General features: G+C 49.8%; 1 protein-coding gene across 1 annotated transcript in view; it reads left to right on the top strand.

The window, feature by feature from the left end:
* The window catches only part of LOC311326532 (ecto-NOX disulfide-thiol exchanger 2-like), a 94,126-nt gene that overhangs the window by 69,269 nt on the left and 4,857 nt on the right, over positions 1-20,000 (top strand). Inside the window, exons 6-10 of the mRNA XM_084459438.1 lie at positions 298-510; positions 6,679-6,785; positions 11,799-11,919; positions 14,907-15,097; positions 18,095-18,235. Of these exons, the coding sequence (XP_084315564.1) occupies positions 298-510; positions 6,679-6,785; positions 11,799-11,919; positions 14,907-15,097; positions 18,095-18,235 (773 nt within the window). The remainder of the gene's footprint in view (positions 1-297; positions 511-6,678; positions 6,786-11,798; positions 11,920-14,906; positions 15,098-18,094; positions 18,236-20,000) is intronic.

Genomic DNA, 20,000 nt, shown 5'->3' with positions numbered 1-20,000 from the left:
GACGGGTTTTAAGAACTTTAGACAGATTCGATAGAAGGATAGCGTTGATTGACGGGTGGATGTCGTGAGATTATTGGCCTAAAATCTAAGGTACCTGTTGTCGTCATTGCACGTGACTTAAAAAATAAAATTTTTGGCATGACACACGCTGCTACACAAGGACGCGTCAAACATCACCTCGTGCAACCTTGCGTAGAGTATAAATGGGCCTTAACTCCTCTACCTCCTCCTCCTCCCGATCCTCCTCTTCCTCCTCCCTCTTCCTCCCCCTCCTGCTCCTCCTCCTCCACTCTCCAGACGACAGCAAGTTTGCGGAGGCGGTGCGCGTGCTGCTGACCTGGGTGGAGCGCGGCGAGGTCAACCGCCGGAACGCCAACAACTTCTACTCCATGATCCAGTCGTCCAACAGCCACATCCGCCGGCTGATGGGTGAGAAGACGGCCCACGAGAAGGAGGTGGAGGAGGCCAAGGACAAGTTCAAGACCGCCCTGGCCGGCATCCTGGCTCAGTGTGAGTAGTACCTCCCCAAGCTACAGCACCACACACACACACACACACACACACACACACACACACCCTTAGACTCCATCTGTTTCTTGAGGAGCCAGAACCATCCAGACTATGTCTAGCTAGATCTGTCATTTCCATTCGAATAGAGAAGACCTTTTTTCATTCGTAGCTTTTAACACTAGCTCAGTGCAGGTTGTGGTACCTGTAATCTGTATCCGCCTGTGTCAGTCAAAACCCTATCTGTCTGTCTGCCAGTCGTATTTTGCGCACGTTATCCCAGAGCAAGACGGAGAGCTGATCTGTTCAAACTTGTCCTTCGTGTGACAAGTATCTCTCCACACTGACAGGTGTCATTCAAAGATAAAGATGTAGCGCAGCTGTCACACCTACACACACACACACACACAGACACCCACACGCACACACCTCTCATTTACACTCTCAGTCGCGCACATTCACTCACACACTGTCCCACACTACCAGGGGGGTACACTGGGAGATCGTGATGAGTGTGAAGGTGGAGCTATACTGTAGGTAGGAAATGGCTCTGTGCAGCGCCAGAGACTAGCGTGTTGGGATTCCGCTGAGGTAAGTCACGGCGTGCTACGACAGTATTTCCCACATACGTGAGAGGAGGTACAGTAGAGGTGTATCTGCATGAATTATCGAAGACTGTATAGGGGTCTGTCGATGTACCTCCAGGAGGTGGGACACATAAACTCCAAACTTGTCAACTTCAGTCGGAGAACAGCCGACCTGAAGGAGACGCGTGCGTAGAGGCTAAGTAAGTTGCAGTAAGTAAATCCCTTTCTCACAGGCCGGCAGCCGGAGGTGAAGGAAGAAGATACAGAAGGATAAGGCATTGATTGAAAAAGGCCAGAGGCGTAATCTATAACTGACAACCTTTGTTAGTGTTGGGCTTAGCCCCCAGTAACAATTGAGCGTCGGGGCCTTAATCATCGTCAGTTTGAGCGGAATGAGTCTGACCCCTTGAACACCAGGTGACCTCTGGGATCCTCCATGTGTGTGTGTGTGTGTGTGTGTGTGTGTGTGTGTGTGTGTGTGTGGGCGTGCGTGCGTGTGTGAATACCAGGGTTTAGATATGCATACGGTACTGAAATACACATGCTAAATAGTAGACTAGGATATTTACATTTAGATGTATGCCCTCAAGTCTCCTACCTATCTCTCTCTCTCTCTCTCTCTCTCTATCTATATTTCTCCTTATCTCTCTCTGAAAGGACACTTCCATCCTAACACTTATTTCTATTCAAGTTTGGGTTTGTTTCTCTGTCTGCGGTTCCTCCCATTCAAATGTCTGTGGAGAGTGTGTGGTCCGGTGAGGCAGCTTCACACACCGTCTCTGAACAACACATCTGTCCATATCTGCCAGGGATTCTCACGGCCTCACTGCCTCTAAATGCAATATATCACATTCCTGCTGCTTTCACTCTCTGGCTGTCACCTCGAATAGAAGAATTTATTTTGACAGTGTTGAAGGGGGTTATTGATGCTTTGAAGGGGGTTATTAATGAATGTAGAACGACAAGCCATTCTTGGATGAGGGATTTATTGACCAATGAAAAGTCGCTCTACTATTTGGCAGAGGATAATCTCTAGGGCACATGTAAGTCTGATGGAGGTCTGTCACATATTTCATCCAGGAGATGAACCGGCCTGACACCAGGCTAACGAGCTAATTTACAAATCCGGGGAAAATACAGAGATGGAGAAGAGTGCTACTGTAGTACTCTGTGTGGACAGATTCTACTAGCACTCAGCTCTGTAGACAGACTCTACTAGCACTCAGCTCTGTAGACAGACTCTACTAGCACTCAGCTCTGTAGACAGACTCGACCAGCACTCAGCTCTGTAGACAGACTCTACCAGCACTCAGCTCTGTAGACAGACTCTACTAGCACTCAGCTCTGTAGACAGACTCTACTAGCACTCAGCTCTGTAGACAGACTCTACTAGCACTCAGCTCTGTAGACAGACTCTGCTAGCACTCAGCTCTGTAGACAGACTCTGCTAGCACTCAGCTCTGGAGACAGACTCTACTAGCACTCAGCTCTGTAGACAGACTCTACTAGCACTCAGCTCTGTAGACAGACTCTGCTAGCACTCAGCTCAGCTCTGTGTAGACAGACTCTACTAGCACTCAGCTCTGTAGACAGACTCTACCAGCACTCAGCTCTGTAGACAGACTCTACCAGCACTCAGCTCTGTAGACAGACTCTACTAGCACTCAGCTCTGTAGACAGACTCTACCAGCACTCAGCTCTGTAGACAGACTCTACTAGCGCTCAGCTCTGTAGACAGACTCTACCAGCACTCAGCTCTGTAGACAGACTCTACTAACACTCAGCTCTGTAGACAGACTCTACTAGCACTCAGCTCTGGAGGAGCGAGCTGTGGTAGTTGGATAGCAATGCCTGGAGATCCACGCAGATACAACAAAGAATAAAGACCAGCTTCACACACACACACACACAGCCTCAACCTTGCATTCTTTCCTCCCACCTTTCCTCATTGATTCTCCTCCCATCACATTATAAGAGTCTCTTGATCTGGGCACGGTGCTCTCCCTCTAACCCCACCTTCAGCCTCCCTGCCAAGTCAACAGCTCTGATGGTCTTATTGACTCCCCTCTGGGTTCATTAAAACCCGTCTGAAATAGACATGCCCTCCTGTACACAGACCCCCACCACCAAGACATGTCCTCCAAGACATGTCCTCCTCTACACAGACCCCCACCACCAAGACATGTCCTCCACCAAGACATGTCCTCCTGTACACAGACCCCCACCACCAAGACATGTCCTCCTGTACACAGACCCCCACCACCAAGACATGTCCTCCTGTACACAGACCCCCACCACCAAGACATGCCCTCCCGTACGCAGACCCCCACCACCAAGACATGTCCTCCTCTACACAGACCCCCACCACCAAGACATGTCCTGTACACAGACACCCACCACCAAGACATGTCCTCCTGTACACAGACCCCCACCACCAAGACATGTCCTCCTGTACGCAGACCCCCACCACCAAGACATGTCCTCCTCTACACAGACCCCCACCACCAAGACATGTCCTCCTGTCCACAGACCCCCACCACCAAGACATGTCCTCCTGTACGCAGACCCCCACCACCAAGACATGTCCTCCTGTACACAGACCCCCACCACCAAGACATGTCCTCCTGTACACAGACCCCCACCACCAAGACATGTCCTCCTGCACACAGACCCCCACCACCAAGACATGCCCTCCCGTACACAGACCCCCACCACCAAGACATGTCCTCCTGCACACAGACCCCCACCACCAAGACATGTCCTCCTCTACACAGACCCCCACCAACAAGACATGTCCTCCTGTACGCAGACCCCCACCACCAAGACATGTCCTCCTCTACACAGACCCCCACCACCAAGACATGTCCTCCTGTACGCAGACCCCCACCACCAAGACATGCCCTCCTCTACACAGACCCCCACCACCAAGACATGTCCTCCTCTACACAGACCCCCACCACCAAGACATGTCCTCCTGTACAGAGACCCCCACCACCAAGACATGTCCTCCTGTACACAGACCCCCACCACCAAGACATGCCCTCCTCTACACAGACCCCCACCACCAAGACATGTCCTCCTGTACACAGACCCCCACCACCAAGACATGTCCTCCTCTACACAGACCCCCACCACCAAGACATGTCCTCCTGTACACAGACCCCCACCACCAAGACATGTCCTCCTGTACACAGACCCCCACCACCAAGACATGTCCTCCTGTACGCAGACCCCCACCACCAAGACATGTCCTCCTCTACACAGACCCCCACCACCAAGACATGTCCTCCTGTACACAGACCCCCACCACCAAGACATGTCCTCCTCTACACAGACCCCCACCACCAAGACATGTCCTCCTGTACACAGACCCCCACCACCAAGACATGTCCTCCTCTACACAGACCCCCACCACCAAGACATGTCCTCCTCTACACAGACCCCCACCACCAAGACATGTCCTCCTGTACACAGACCCCCACTACCAAGACATGTCCTCCTGTACACAGACCCCCACCACCAAGACATGTCCTCCTGTACACAGACCCCCACCACCAAGACATGTCCTCCTGTCCTGTACACAGACCCCCACCACCAAGACATGTCCTCCTGTACACAGACCCCCACCACCAAGACATGTCCTCCTGTACACAGACCCCCACCACCAAGACATGTCCTCCTGTACAGAGACCCCCACCACCAAGACATGTCCTCCTATACACAGACCCCCACCACCAAGACATGTCCTTCTGTACACAGACCCCCACCACCAAGACATGTCCTTCTGTACACAGACCCCCACCACCAAGACATGTCTTCCTGTACACAGACCCCCACCACGAAGACATGTCCTCCTGCACACAGACCCCCACCACCAAGACATGTCCTCCTGTACACATACCCCCACCACCAAGACATGTCCTCCTGTCCTGTACACAGACCCCCACCACCTAGACATGTCCTCCTGTACACAGACCCCCACCACCAAGACATGTCCTCCACCAAGACATGTCCTCCTGTACACAGACCCCCACCACCAAGACATGTCCTCCTGTACACAGACCCCCACCACCAAGACATGTCCTCCTGTCCTGTACACAGACCCCCACCACCTAGACATGTCCTCCTGTACACAGACCCCCACCACCAAGACATGTCCTCCTCTACACAGACCCCCACCACCAAGACATGTCCTCCTCTATACAGACCCCCACCACCAAGACATGCCCTCCTGTACACAGACCCCCACCACCAAGACATGCCCTCCTGTACACAGACCCCCACCACGAAGACATGTCCTCCTGTACACAGACCCCCACCACCAAGACATGTCCTCCTGTACACAGACCCCCACCACCAAGACATGTCCTCCTGTACACAGACCCCCACCACGAAGACATGTCCTCCTGTACGCAGACCCCCACCACCAAGACATGTCCTCCTATACACAGACCCCCACCACCAAGACATGTCCTCCTCTACACAGACCCCCACCACCAAGACATGTCCTCCTCTACACAGACCCCCACCAACAAGACATGCCCTCCTGTACACAGACCCCCACCACCAAGACATGCCCTCCTGTACACAGACCCCCACCACCAAGACATGTCCTCCTGTACACAGACCCCCACCACCAAGACATGTCCTCCTGTACACAGACCCCCACCACCAAGACATGTCCTCCTGTACACAGACCCCCACTACCAAGACATGTCCTCCTGTACACAGACCCCCACCACCAAGACATGCCCTCCTCTACACAGACCCCCACCACCAAGACATGTCCTCCTGTACACAGACCCCCACTACCAAGACATGTCCTCCTCTACACAGACCCCCACCACCAAGACATGTCCCCAGCGTACACAGCAATAGACAGAGACCCCCAGGGAAGGGTTCTGATGGTCATAATGTTCTGTCTTTTGAGGCTTTAAACAAACCCTATGAAGACACTCGTTAAACTAAACACAAATTCGTTAAGACTCAACTGTGTTAGTGATTGTGTTAGTCAGTTAGAGAGCGATAAATAGACAGTCAGTCTTCAGAGCGTCTCGGAGCAAAAGGTGAGTTTCTAGTCCATCTCCTTCCCTGGGGAGATGACCCTGCACTGTCCCCCCCCCCCCCCCCCCCTCTCATCTCCCAATCAGTCAGACCCTCAGGCTCTCGCTGGTTCTGGAAGCTTCTGTCGTGATTCAGTAATGGAGTTCAGTAATGGGGACAGACTGCTGTTCAGATCCCTGCTTTTGAGACAAGCTTTGATGATGGAACTTCAACAATGAGTCAGTGGAGTTCAGAGGTGTTGCGATTCCTAAAAAGAAAAAGTCAGTTATAGACTTGGTTTGGTGTGTGTGTGCGTGTGTGCGTGTGTGTGTGTGCGTGCGTGCGTGCGTGCGTGTGTTTGATTGACCCAGAGCAAAAGACACACAGACCTTTTATACCGTTAAAAATAAAAATAGATACTCAAGACAGACAGTTATTTTTCTTCCCACCTGATTCCACTTTCTCAATCTGCTCCTCCCCGCCCGCCCTCTCTCTCTCTCTCTCTTTCTGGACGGTAACTGGCCCCCGCATCCCTCCACAGTTGAGCAGATTGTGTCTGTATTCCACGCTGCTTCCAAACAAAAGGCATGGGACCATTTCTCCAAAGCGCAACGCAAGAACCTGGACGTGTGGCGCAAGCAAGCTGAGGTTGGTACCTTCTCTGTTTCATGACTAGTATTATTCACTCCATCTATATCCATGTGGTGAAACAGTGTTCAAAAAATGATGCTGTGTGTGTGTGTGCACCCCCACCTACCTTGAAGAAGACCACCTGTCTTCTCTCTCATCAACTCTTAATGAAGTCGATGGTCGAAGGTGATATGAGAAAGATCTTTGAGGCTGGGTGTGTTTGTTAGGCTTAGTTTGTAAGATAGAGTGACAGGCTCAGTGCTAGGTTGGATGCTAGGCTACATCCAGGCTACACCCAGGCTACCTGCTCAGCTCAGTCCCGGAGAGTGGCTTCCTGTCAGGCCCAGCCCCCCCCCCCTCAGCTGGGTGAGTGTTCAGTGTCACCAGGAACAGAACAGGTAACTCTGCAGACTCTTCCTCTGTTTACATAAACCACCAACATCGTCCAAGCTCTTCATCACTCACTGGCTGTATTCACCTCAGAAATTAGCAAATGACTGTATTCCGTGTTTTGCTTCGCTGGTAAACTGAGGTCATCCATCTCTTGGCTTGATGAGTACTTATTCATTCATGTAAACCGACAAGATTGATTGTCTGAGTTTTGTTCATTATTTTCTCTGTGACAAACACCACATTAATTATTGTGAACACTTTTCCTTATTGGATGTGTGTTCAAGTGTGACGTCGCTGTCATTCCAGGGCCCCACTGGTTAGCTTGATGTCTCAGAGACCTCTGAGGATGTCTGCGTGTAAACTGCATATTAGGTGTGTAATTAACAGCCTAATCTCAGTCTAATTAGCCTAAAGCACACAGGAGCATTCATCATGGATCACATGGGGAGATGGCTTATCTCTCATAAGGAGATGCTCCACTTAATGCAGTAAGGAGATGAAGTTGTGTGTGTTGTGTGTGTGTGTGTGTGTGTGTGTGTGTGTGTGTGTGTGTGTGTGTGTGTGTGTGTGTGTGTGTGTGTGTGTGTGTGTGTGTGTGTGTGTTGCCGCAGATACAGGATCAGTGTAGTACCTAGCCTTGGGCACTGTGTGTAGATCACAACATCACATACAACATAACAGGCATCAATCTTTACACGCACACACACACACACACACACACACACACACACACACACACACACACACACACACACACACACACACACACACACACACTACCATTGCCCTGGATTTTTCACAGCATGAAACGAAAATATCCCCAGTGTGTGAATCTCAATGAACCTTAAATCTGTGGGAATATTCATACGTTTAAAACTGTTGGCATGCTGTACCAATCCCCTGCAGAATCAGGAACAATCTAATGACTCCAGGAATAGAGCTCTGGCATTCTAACTCAAACTCAGAGATGAGAACTAAACACATATGTATGCTGATGCATATCAATTCGGGATGTGAATATTCATGTACTGTATGTTGATGCGGAACAGAATGGCGGCCGTGCTCCTGATGAGAGCAGGACGAGAGCTCTTAACGCACATAGATAGCCTGCTTGATGATTATCATGACGCATGTCCATCCTGTGGTAGATAATCTGCTTCTCGGAGATGATAATGACGCATGTCCATCCTGTGTTAGATAATCTGCTTCTGGGAGATGATCATGACGCATGTCCATCCTGTGGTAGATAATCTGCTTCTGAGAGATGATCATGACGCATGTCCATCCTGTGTTAGATAATCTGCTTCTGGGAGATGATCATGACGCATGTCCATCCTGTGTTTGATAATCTGCTTCTGAGAGATGATCATGACGCATGTCCTTCCTGTGGTAGATAATCTGCTTCTGAGAGATGATCATGACGCATGTCCATCCTGTGTTAGATAATCTGCTTCTGAGAGATGATCATGACGCATGTCCTTCCTGTGTTTGCCTGACGTAGCGCTCGTCTGAGACATCACTCTAGAACCTCTCACTCAGGGAGCTAGTCATTAGAGACGAATAAGAGAGCTCTCTCTCTCTCTTTCTCTCTCAGTCTCTCTCTTTCCCTGCCTCCTCCCTCTCTCTCTCTTCCTTTTCACTGTCTCTGTCTTTCTCTACGTATATCTGAATCTTATTGTCCGGGAGTTATTCTTAGTGCTCAGTATTTTCCCTAGATTAGCGCGGCATGTGTTAGTGTGAGTTCCCCTTGAACATTGTCTCTTTATCTGAGTCTCTCCACTCACCTGCTGCTCTCCATCCGTTACATCTGTCTATCCACCTATCCTCATCAACGCATCATGTAGTCAGCTTTATCCATCTGCCGTGCGCACGTGTGTGCGTGTGTGCGTGTGTGTGTGTGCGTGTGTGTGTGCGTGTGTGTGTGTGTGTGTGTGTGTGCGTGTGTGTGTGTGTAGTGAACCAATGTCCTGGTAGAGAGCAGTGTGTCAGGGCGGAGACATGGAAGCAGTGGAGACTCTAGAGCTCCTGATCCCGGAGTCTCAGTCTCTCTGACTCCTGCAGCCCGCTGGACTCCTGCTCTCTGATTGGCTGTTAGTTTCCCTCCAGCCAAAGGTAAGAGTGTCTGTAGACACGCATGAGGGAGTCAGAGCAGCAAGGCCTCTAGCAGCATCGTCTTGCTGGTCTCTCTCTGGCTAGCACTGCTCCCCTCCACCTCTGCAGCAGGGCTGCTGGGTAGGTTAGGCAGGCTGGAGGCTCACCCCTGTTTCCTAGGCGATCTGGACCAGGTTAACCATGATGGTAAGTTAGCTGTTACCCTGCTAGCTTTGGTAAGTATCCTGTTTACGGCCCAAAGCCCCGATAACCACGGCACCACCGGGCTGGTAGCTACAGCCGTCAGAGGGCCAGTCAGCTTCTAACAGGACACGGTTGTTTCTGTCCAACGAGGAGTTAGCGTTGAGAGCAGCTTGGTTCTCAGGGTTGGAGAAGCGTGAAGAGTTTAACATGAAGAGATCAAACAACTGCTGTGTGTGTGTGTGTGCGTGTGCGTGTGCGTGTGTGTGTGTGTGTGTGTGTGTGTGTGTGTGTGTGTGTGTGTGTGTGTGTGTGTGTGTGTGTGTGTGTGTGTGTGTGTGTGACCTCTGGTCTGGAGCTGCTAGTGATGAAGACAGCAGACAGATGGTTGTTTACTCCAACACTGCTCTCTGCTGCTGAATAGGCTTTCCTTCCTGTGTGTGTGTGTGTGTGTGTGTGTGTGTTTGTGTGAATGCGTGTGTGAGTGTGTGTGTTGGTGTGAGCGTGTGTGTGTGTAATCATGTGTGTGTGTGTGTGTGTGTGTGTATGTATGTATATGTGTGTGTGTGTGTGTGTGTGTGTTTGTGTATGCGTCTGTGTTTGTGCGTGAGTGCGTAGGTGTGTATTTCTGTGTATGTGCGTGCCCATGTGTGACGCTGCTGCAAGCTCGGCTGTCCTTGGGACTCTCATGGCCCATAAAGCAGCCCTGGCCAGCTCCAGACACACAGCTTCCTGCCAAGGCATCCAACTGTGTGCATCGACACACAGATGTTACTGTGCAGAAACAGACGACAGCACATGGCGTCCACCACTCCTCTTCTGTGCCTATGGCCAATGCTGCTCTTCAGATGCAGATCTACAGTCAGTGGACAGTTTTAAGAAGCTGCTAAAACCCGTATCTCAAACACTTTATTATGTTATGGTAAATGGTAAATGGACGGCACTTATATAGCGCTTTTCCACCTTAGCGGCACTCAAAGCGCTTTACAATGACCTCTCATTCACCCATTCACACACACATTCACGGTAGCTGCCATGCAAGGTGCTAACCTGCTCATTGGGAGCAATTTGGGGTTAGGTGTCTTGCTCAAGGACACTTCGACATGTGGACTGTCCGAGCTGGGATTCGAACCACTGACCCTTCGATCACTGAACGACCCGCTCTACCAACTGAGCTACAGCCGCCCCATTATTTGTGTGTCTTTGCCTTCTGTAATTGTGTGGGTTTTTTACCTCGTGTGTAGTAGCCTCTGCCCCAGCGCGGGCCGAGAGGTCATGTTTTCGGTGGCGTGAGTACGGACTTGCGTCTCTACTGGACCGATTTTCATGAACCCAGTACATTTTGGAGCGGATCCCAATTACGGGGCGGGTCCACAACCCACTGAGCAAAGACACGTCTAAAAGACGCCTTTTAGACGTCTTTTTTGTCTTTTTCGGACGTCCAAAGATATCCAATTAGGAGTCAGAATGAATGTTTTTTGAACGTTCAGATATTGGACCCGTTTTGCACGTCCACAGACGTCTTAGAGGGGTCCAAGCCAGACGTTTGAATATTGAGGGGTCCAGCAGACGTAAAAATGGGGTTCTGGGCCGACGGACGTTATTAAGACATGATCTGAACGTCTCCCTGACGTTGCGTGTTGGCTGGGAAGCCACCCAAATATGGCCCGCCATTCACCGCCATTCTTTTTTTTTTTTTCAGGATTGCGCAAAAACTACCAGACCAATTTTCATGAAACTCGGAGGGGTGTAGCCCGGACCAACTTAGAACCCATTAAATTCTGCCGCAGATCTGAATCACGGGGCAGGTCCATGAGCCTTTTCTTGGTTTGTTTGTTTGTTTGTTTGTTAGCAGGATTACACAAAAACTACCAGACCGATTTTCATGAAACTCTGTGAAGCGGTGTAGCATGGGTCAACTAACAACCCATTCAATTATGGAGTGGATCCGAATCCACTAGTTGTCCAAACATGGCCGAGCCGGCCATTCACCTCCATTCAATTTTTGGACTAAGATTATGCAAAAACTACCAGTCCACTTTTCATGAAACTTGGTGGAGGGGTGTAGCATGGGCCACTTTAGAACCCATTCACTTTTGGTGCACACAGAGACACGTGATGCATTCAGGGGCGGAGGTCTATGCTCTCTGAGCACCATTTCTGGTTTCCCTATTTTTTTAGCATTTCCATTGTACAGTCCCTTGTAACTCTGGTTTAGAAAGGTGCTTTATAAATACAATGTATTTACTGCTTTCTACATTTAGCACGCATCTCTCTAGGAAGGATATAAAGTCGGGGTGGCTGCTAGGGAGGTTTCACCCATGCTCCTGCTGCTGTGTCTTCCAGGAGATCAGAAACATTCACAACGAGGAGCTGATGGGGATCAGACGAGAGGAGGAGATGGAGATGTCTGACGATGACATGGAGGACGCACACGCTCCCGACAGCAAGGACTCGGACGACTCGGGTACACACGCACGCACACACACACACACACAGTACGCACACACACACACACACACACACACACACATACACACAAGAGTAGGCACACACACACACACACACACACAGTACACACACACACACACACATACACATACAGTGTGTTTATGAAATGACTGAGGGAGACATCTGTCCTTTCCATGAAATGATAGAAATCCCCACTGGAACGTTTCAGAATTACACATGAATGACAACTGAGTTCCAAACCCACCATTTAACACCAGGCAGCTGACACTGTGATGGACTGGTGTGTTTATGTTGGACAGACTCCCCACTGGCCTGCCCCACCCTTCTAAATACAGATGCTCACAAAGTGTAAGTGTGTGTGCGTGCGTGTGTGTGTGTGGGTGGCTGTGTGTGTGGGTGGCTGTGTGTGTGCATGTGCGTATGTGTGTGCATGTGTGCCTATGTGTGTGTGTGTGTGTGTGTGTGTGTGTGTGTGTGTGTGTGTGCCAGCTGCTACTCCACCTTATTCATGGCTGTGCTGGGGACCACTGAAGTGCCATTAGACCTCACCAGCTCAGAGGAGCCTCTTCATGTCTGCTGAACCAACAGAACACTGATATTAACCACCTTCAAACAGCCCATAATAGTCACCTGGGTAACAGCCGGAATATTCACCTAGGCAACAGCCCAGACTATCAAAATTCTCTTTGTGCATATCAGCTGGAAAATGTCTGTCTGCCAGGGTCATGGCGGGTCCTGTCTGTTTTAGTCCACGCGCTGTTGTGGGTTTTTTTCCGGAGCGTTCCGCCCCGCCCTGCTTTTTTAGGTGTGGGCAGGCACAGACAAATGTGGAACTAGAAATTGTAGTTCTGAGCAGGAAGGACTAAACATGTCCAGATGATGAAAAACGGAAATCTGGACAACTTTTGTTTTTTTAAAGTGTGAAAAATAGCCCCAGGGAACATTGAAAACCACATTATTTGTAACATTGCACATTTTGGAACAATACAAAGCTGGAATGCTAATCGGGGAAGTGTCCCTTTAAGGGTCCCCACTGCTTTTAGAGGGGAGGGGGAGCTAACTCAATATCACCTCTCCTCCTCTAAAGAATTGTAATGATCTCACCTGTTTGTAAATATGTCAGGCTCCCTAATTATATTATGCAGATATATGCAAATATAGTCATTTTCCTGCCAGGTATGTGATTCCCAGCTCTTCAGGTGATCATCATCATAATATTTAATACCGTTATGAAAAGGGCACAGGATTGGTGTTGTTGACACCCTCTCCTACATTATTTATGCTACCAGGATGATGTCACACCGGCTATGGCGCACACTAATGGCGCGTTCCAGGCAACCCGTAACTCGTGTTTTTCCGACCTCCTACACGTGAAAATGCTCTGGAATGGCAGTCAAACCCGTAACTTCCCACCCGTGAACTCGTACAGATCAATGTACTCCCAGTTGCCGGGTGGGAAGTTACAGGTTTGACTGCCATTCCAGAGCATTTTCACGTGTAGGAGGTCGGAAAAACACGAGTTACGGGTTGCCTGGAACGCGCCATAACCTCCGAGCAGAGGGGTGGGGCATGTTTACTCCTCCAATCAGGTTTGAGAAGCCTTAACTTCATGTTGTCAATCACAATGACTGTCAGTCTGTTTAGCCTATTAGCAGGCTGGAAGAGGTGCACCCATATTCTCACTGAAGTCTTCAACCCACTCTGTTTCTGTCTTTAAAAGCTAATCAGTGCTAAAGGCTAAGGGCCATTTCACAGTACAGGCTGTGCTGTACAGTACAGTGTGTGTGTGTGTGTGTGTGTGTGTGTGTGTGTGTGTGTGTGTGTGTGTGTGTGTGTGTGTGTGTGTGTGTGTGTGTGTGTGTGTGTGTGTGTGTGTGTGTGTGTGTGTGTGTTGGTGGTCAATATCTCAGCCTGTCATGTTGTGAAGAGGGAATTGGACGGCTACGCTGTGCAGCTTCCTGATCAATACTCACCTCACCCAAAACCTTTCCCTGAGACACACACACACACACACACACACACACACACACACAGTGTAACTGTGGATAAGCTCAGAGGTCTCCCCGTGTTGAAGGTCGGACTCGCTTGGTTGAAACTGACAGTGTTCATTAAGACTCTGACTGTGCGTGTTGTGCATAGTAGACCTGCACACACACACACACACACACACACACACACACACACACACACACACACACACACACACACACACACACACACAGGTGCACACATGTTCACATTCAAATCTTCCTAGTCGTATTAGTTACTCAAAAACACATCGTCATATACTCTCCCCCAGACTTGTTTTGAAGAACAAAGCTGGAGTCGAAGCGCTCTCTTCTGTCAGCTCTGATCTCAGAGACTCAGAGTTTCAGCGCTGGCTTTGTTCGGCTGCCTGTGCACTCTGTTGACACTGGGATTGCGGTACACGTCATGCTCTTACTGAAACTAACGAGAAACTCTCTTACCGTCTCTCTCTCTTCTCCATTCTTTCTCGCTCTCCTTATCCCTTTCTCTCTCTCTGTTTCCTCCCTCCGTCTCTCATCTCTCTCTTTCTGTTCCCCCTCTTTGTGTCTCTCTCTCCCTCTCTGTCCGCCCCTGCATCTCTCGCTCTCTCCTCCATGCCTCTCTCTCTCCCTCCCTCCCTCTCTCCCTCCTTCTACCCCCTCCGTCTCCCTCCCTCCCTCCCTCTCTCCCTCCTTCTACCCCCTCCATCTCCCTCCCTCTCTCGCTCCCTCCCTCTCTCCCTCCGTCTCTCCCTCCCTCCCTCTCTCCCTCCTTCTACCCCCTCCATCTCCCTGCCTCTCTCCCTCCCTCCGTCTCCCTCCCTCTCTCCCTCCCTCCCTCTCTCCCTCCTTCTACCCCCTCCTTCTCCCTCTCTCTCTCCCTCCCTCCCTCTCTCCCTCCTTCTACCCCCTCCGTCTCCCTCCCTCCCTCTCTCCCTCCTTCTACCCCCTCCGTCTCCCTCCCTCCCTCCCTCAGGAGCGGTGGCCCAGGTCGAGGCTCTGAAGGAGGAGAATGACTCTCTGCGCTGCCAGCTGGACGCCTACAGGAACGAGGTGGAGCTGCTGAAACAGGAACAGGGCAAGAACCAGCCAATCAGGAGTGAGGAGGACAACACGCACTCCCAGCAGCTCACCTTCCTGCAGCAGGCCCTGCAGGGCATGCAGAAGGTAACGCACACACACACACACACACACACACACACACACACACACACACACACACACGGATATCAGAGAGCTTCGTTTTTTTTTCCAATTTTCATTTCAGTGAAGCGCTAGAAAAGATAAACAGCTCTTCAGCCGTGATATCTGGTTCTTCCTCACCTACTGTTGTCAAAATGTCTGCCGTTGTCTGTAGTCATATTTATGTCATAAAACACCTGTTCTGAAGAGAAGATTACTTTATGGTCATCTAGCTCATCTGATGAGGCAATTTAATTCCCAAGATGCTACTGGTGGTGACATGTTTATGAATAGATTAGATGGACGGATTAAAGGAACGGGAAGAGAGAAAGGTTGAACAAATGTTATTGCCTTGTGCTAAATGGCATTATCCTGGGGCGTAAATTACTGTGAAATGGATACCGGTCACTTGAGTCTGCCCAGGCTCCAATTATGTGGTTGGTGAGCATTGTAGCTTAAGATAAGATGAATAATCCCCGAGGTAAATGTGGGCGTTACAGCAGCAGGAATGTCAAGACTCAAGATCTGTTTATTGTCATGTATATGGTTCACACATACTAGAAATTTGACTAGGGTTAAGGCATGGGCTGCTGTTGACGACATAGGACAGGTGCAGGACAGGACAGGACAGGACAGGACAGGACAGGACGCAGGACAGGACAGGACAGGACAGGACAGGACAGGACAGGACAGGACAGGACAGGACAGGACAGGACAGGACAGGACAGGACAGGACAGGACAGGACAGGACAGTCCAAAGACATGACAGTGCAAAACAGTACAAAAAACAGGGCAAATGCAAAAAACTATGCAAAATGCAGTGCAATGTACAAATTACAATATACTGTTAAAAATAAAAAATAAAAGGGGAGGCACAATTTCAGTATACGTACTATATACCGAATGGGGTGTGGTGAGTGTGTGTACAGTGTGTGTGCACTGTGCAGAGTGTAGTGTGTGTGCCGTTAAGGTATGTGGAACAATCGGAGGTCGTGTGCAAGTGGTGCAGGGGGTGTAGAGTCATTGTGGGGAAGGGGGTGTCATGGGGACACGATGGCCGTGGGAAAGAATCTGTTTTTGTGGCAAGTGGACCCGATTCCGATGGACCGCAGTCTCCTGCCAGAGGGGAATAGATCACAGAGACCGTGTCCAGAGTGGGAGGGGTCGGCCGCGATCTTATTGGCCCGTTTTGGGCTCCGGGAGGGATGGCAGTTAACAGCCAATCACCCTCTCAGCGGAGCGGATGAAGCGCTGCAGTCTGCCCTTGTCCATTAAATTTTTTACATTACAGTCATTTAGCAGACGCTTTTATCCAAAGCGACTAACAATAATTGCATTTAACGTGGGAAAAGCCAATGTACTACTACTTGCCAGAACTCACAAGTGAATCTCTTTTCTAAAACAAGTGACGAAGAGCATAATCTAGTGCTGAAGGAAAAGTGCAAGAATAGCAATCTAAACAATAGGTACTTAAGAGGGTGGATCGTTGTAGTACTTCTTGAAGAGGTGAGTTTTGAGCCTGCGACGAAAGATGGGCAGCGACTCTGCTGTCCTGACATCAGTGGGCAGTTCATTCCGTTCACTTATCTGGCCCCCGGGTGATTACTGTTTTTTTGCTTCCCTCTGGAATATGTAGAGAGTGGGTCATATGCCCACCTCCCTTGTTCTCTGTAAAGCGCATTGTGTTGCCTCTGGGTATGAAATGCGCTATAAAGCTTTGATTGATTGATTGATTCCACCACTGAGGGGCCAGGACAGAGAAGAGGGTATAAGGTTTGACCATGGCCTGGAGGTAGGAGGGGGCTGTTCCTTTCATTGTCCTGTAGGCTAGTGCCAGAGTTTTACTGAATGCGAGATGCTACCGGGAGCCTGTGTAGGGAATGGAGAAGGGAAGTTATGTGGGAGAACTTGGGGTGGTTGAAACCAGGCGAGCAGAAGCTTTCTGGACAAGTTCCAGGGGTTTACAGACGGAGAGGTTAGGGGTGCTAATGAAGATGAGATCCAGCTGGTTGCCGGCTTTGTGAGTAGGAGGAGAAGAAGAGAGGTGAAGATCGAAGGAGGAGAGGAAAGAGAGAAGAGGTTCCAATTTCTCACTCTGGATGTTTAAGTCGCCGAGAAGGATGAGTGCGGACCCATCATCAGGGAAGTGCGAAACTAGTGTATCAAGCTCCTCCAGGAACTCACCAAGGGGGCCTGGTGGGCGATACACAACAGCAATGGTGAGCTTGACTGGATACGAGACAGAGACAGCATGGAATTCAAAAGAAGGCAGGGACAACTGTGGAATAGAGAACAGAGAGTATTTCTATTTTGGGGAAATAAACAGGCCAGAACCACCACCTCGCCTCACAGCTCTGGGAGTGTGGAAGAAAGAGTACCCATCTGACAGGGCTGCGGGTGTGGCAGTGTTCTCTGGTGTGATCCATGACTCGGTGAGAGCAAGAAAGTTGAGGGAGAGCGAGGATGCATAGCCTGAGATAAACTCAGCTTTGGGCACCGCCGACTGGCAAGTCCCCCTGTCACCACTTGCTCCTAATGATTGAGACAGTAGGATAGATGAGGTTAGAGGGGTTAGGGAGTCTGGGGGTGACCCAATGTCTGCGTCACCTCCGGAGAGTGGACACAACAAGAATAGGATGCAAGCACATAGTGATAAAAAAAACAGGTATAGAAGTAAATGTAGACATACTACTTTCCTGACACTGATCCACATGCAGGTGGGGTCGGGCACGCGCATCTGGGAGAAGATGACTGACTAACTGACTGACTGACTGACTGACTGACTGACTGACTGACTGACTGAATGAGTGACTAGCTGACTGACTGACTGACTGACTGACTGACTGACTGACTGGCTGACTGACTGGCTGACTGACTGACTGACTGACTGACTGACTGACTGACTGACTGACTGACTGACTGACTGACTGACTGACTGACTGACTGACTGACTGACTGATTGAGCCTGATGTTTGTTTGCAGCAACTTCTGCAGATGAGGGAGGAGCTGAAACAGCGGGAGGCGGAGCTGGAGAAGAGTGTGGAGGACAAACAGCAGCTGGAGAGTCAAGTCCAGAGCCTCAAGGAAGGACTGCAAAACCTGCCGACCACACCCTCACCACAGGTCAGACACACACACACACACACACACACACACACACCCTTCTAGCATCACCCATCTCTCTCTGTTCATACTTCCTAACTGAGGAGGAGGAGGGAAGGGAGGAAGGCTCCATGTCTAGAGAGAACACTGTGTATTCCTGAGTAGAGCTGGCTGGAGAGATTCTCTGAGTTTGAAATTGAATCACCATATCTGTTTTTTGCTGTAATTACAATGGAATTAGCTCCAAATGAGTTTCAGTACGTGAGGAATATTGTAGACATAATTCATCCGGCACTGTAGGCCGGGCTGTGGTCAACGTTTATTACTGGTTTTAGTTTCTTTACAGAATCATATTTGATTATTTATCTTCCAGTCACGCTCCTCTGAGGTAGAAAAGTATGCCCAACCATTATTACTACTATCGGTGTTGCTATTAGTCTCATTTAAACTCCTTTATTTAACACAACAGAGAACAGGTCGATAAAAATGACATAGAGAAAGACCGTTTAGCTGAGATACAATATCATTACAGGCCACTTATATGTGTCAGTCAGTCTCTCTCTCTCTCTCTCTCTCTCTCCCTCTCTCTCTCTCTCTCTCTCTCTCTCCCCTCCCCTCTGCTGCTGATCTCTATCAGAGTGTTCTCTCAGGCAGACAGGCTCCCTGCTGTCAGTCTGAACACTAATGAAAACTAATGCTGCAGCCCAGATCCCAGCCATGACACCTCACCACAGGACACAACCAGTCTCTCCTTGTTCCATTCAACCAGCCTCTCAAGACCAGCTTTTAACACCACTTTACCCACCAGCATTACTTTCAACACATTTTATATGAGCATGTTGTTCCTCTCGCACTCACATGTCACAAAAGTAGCATCTTTTAGCTTTAAAAGTAGCAACACCCAGGGCTAATATCTTTATTTTCTCCATGTAGCCTCTGGTGCTAATTTTAGCGTTATTTGTGCTTGTTTGGGTTGAGTATGATAATGATTCAGGGGGAGGGCTGACAGGAAAAATAGTTTCAGGTTCAATCAGCTAGTTGGTACCTGCTTGGCTAGTCTTGTGTGAGGAGGAGGTTTGATAGAGTCCTTTAAGACCTGGTGGCTGGATGATAAGCGATTAATTTACCTCAGAGAGAGTGACAGAGTTGTCAATATCTGGTTTAATGGTGATGCCGTTGATTAGAGTGTCGCTAGGCACTGAAATGTGTCGCCCCACCAGTGATCCATGGGAAATATGGTAATTGAAGCCATGCATAGGCACATAGATGAATCACTGCAGACAGTCTCATTAATAGAAGAAAGATAAATCAATTTGCGGAAAGCCGTTTGTCTGTAGATGCACGGCCGCTGTGGAGTGATGGAGTGTGCGTGGGCGGCCGTGTTGTACAGATCCCCACATGGTAGCGGTTAACCCCCAGACCTCAGCTCATTGTCCTGTCTGTCACCAGACCGTCATCGCACGGTCGTCAGGCATGTTCTCCATCAGCTCTGGTCATGGAACCATGGAACCTCATCTCAAGTCCTCACTACAGCACCCTCCATGCTCCCCATCCTCCATCTCTCTAGACATCTCCAGTACAGAGTCAGACACCGGACCTGTCTGTTTGTATCCAGGAGCTGTGTGAACATGTCTGAGCTCATCCAGAACCAAATCCATACCATCCATTATGCTGTGTTCACACCCACGCGATTCACCGCCGATTCTTGCGGCTGTAGCTCAGTTGGTAGAGCGGGTCGTTCAATGATCGAAGGGTCAGCGGTTCGAATCCCAGCTCCGACCGTCCA

This window comes from Borostomias antarcticus (assembly GCF_949987555.1).
Source record: "Borostomias antarcticus genome assembly, chromosome: 28".
NCBI classification, from domain to species: domain Eukaryota; kingdom Metazoa; phylum Chordata; class Actinopteri; order Stomiiformes; family Stomiidae; genus Borostomias; species Borostomias antarcticus.
The sequence above is the reverse complement of the archived record's forward strand: the minus strand, read 5'-3'. Positions and strand labels throughout refer to the sequence as shown.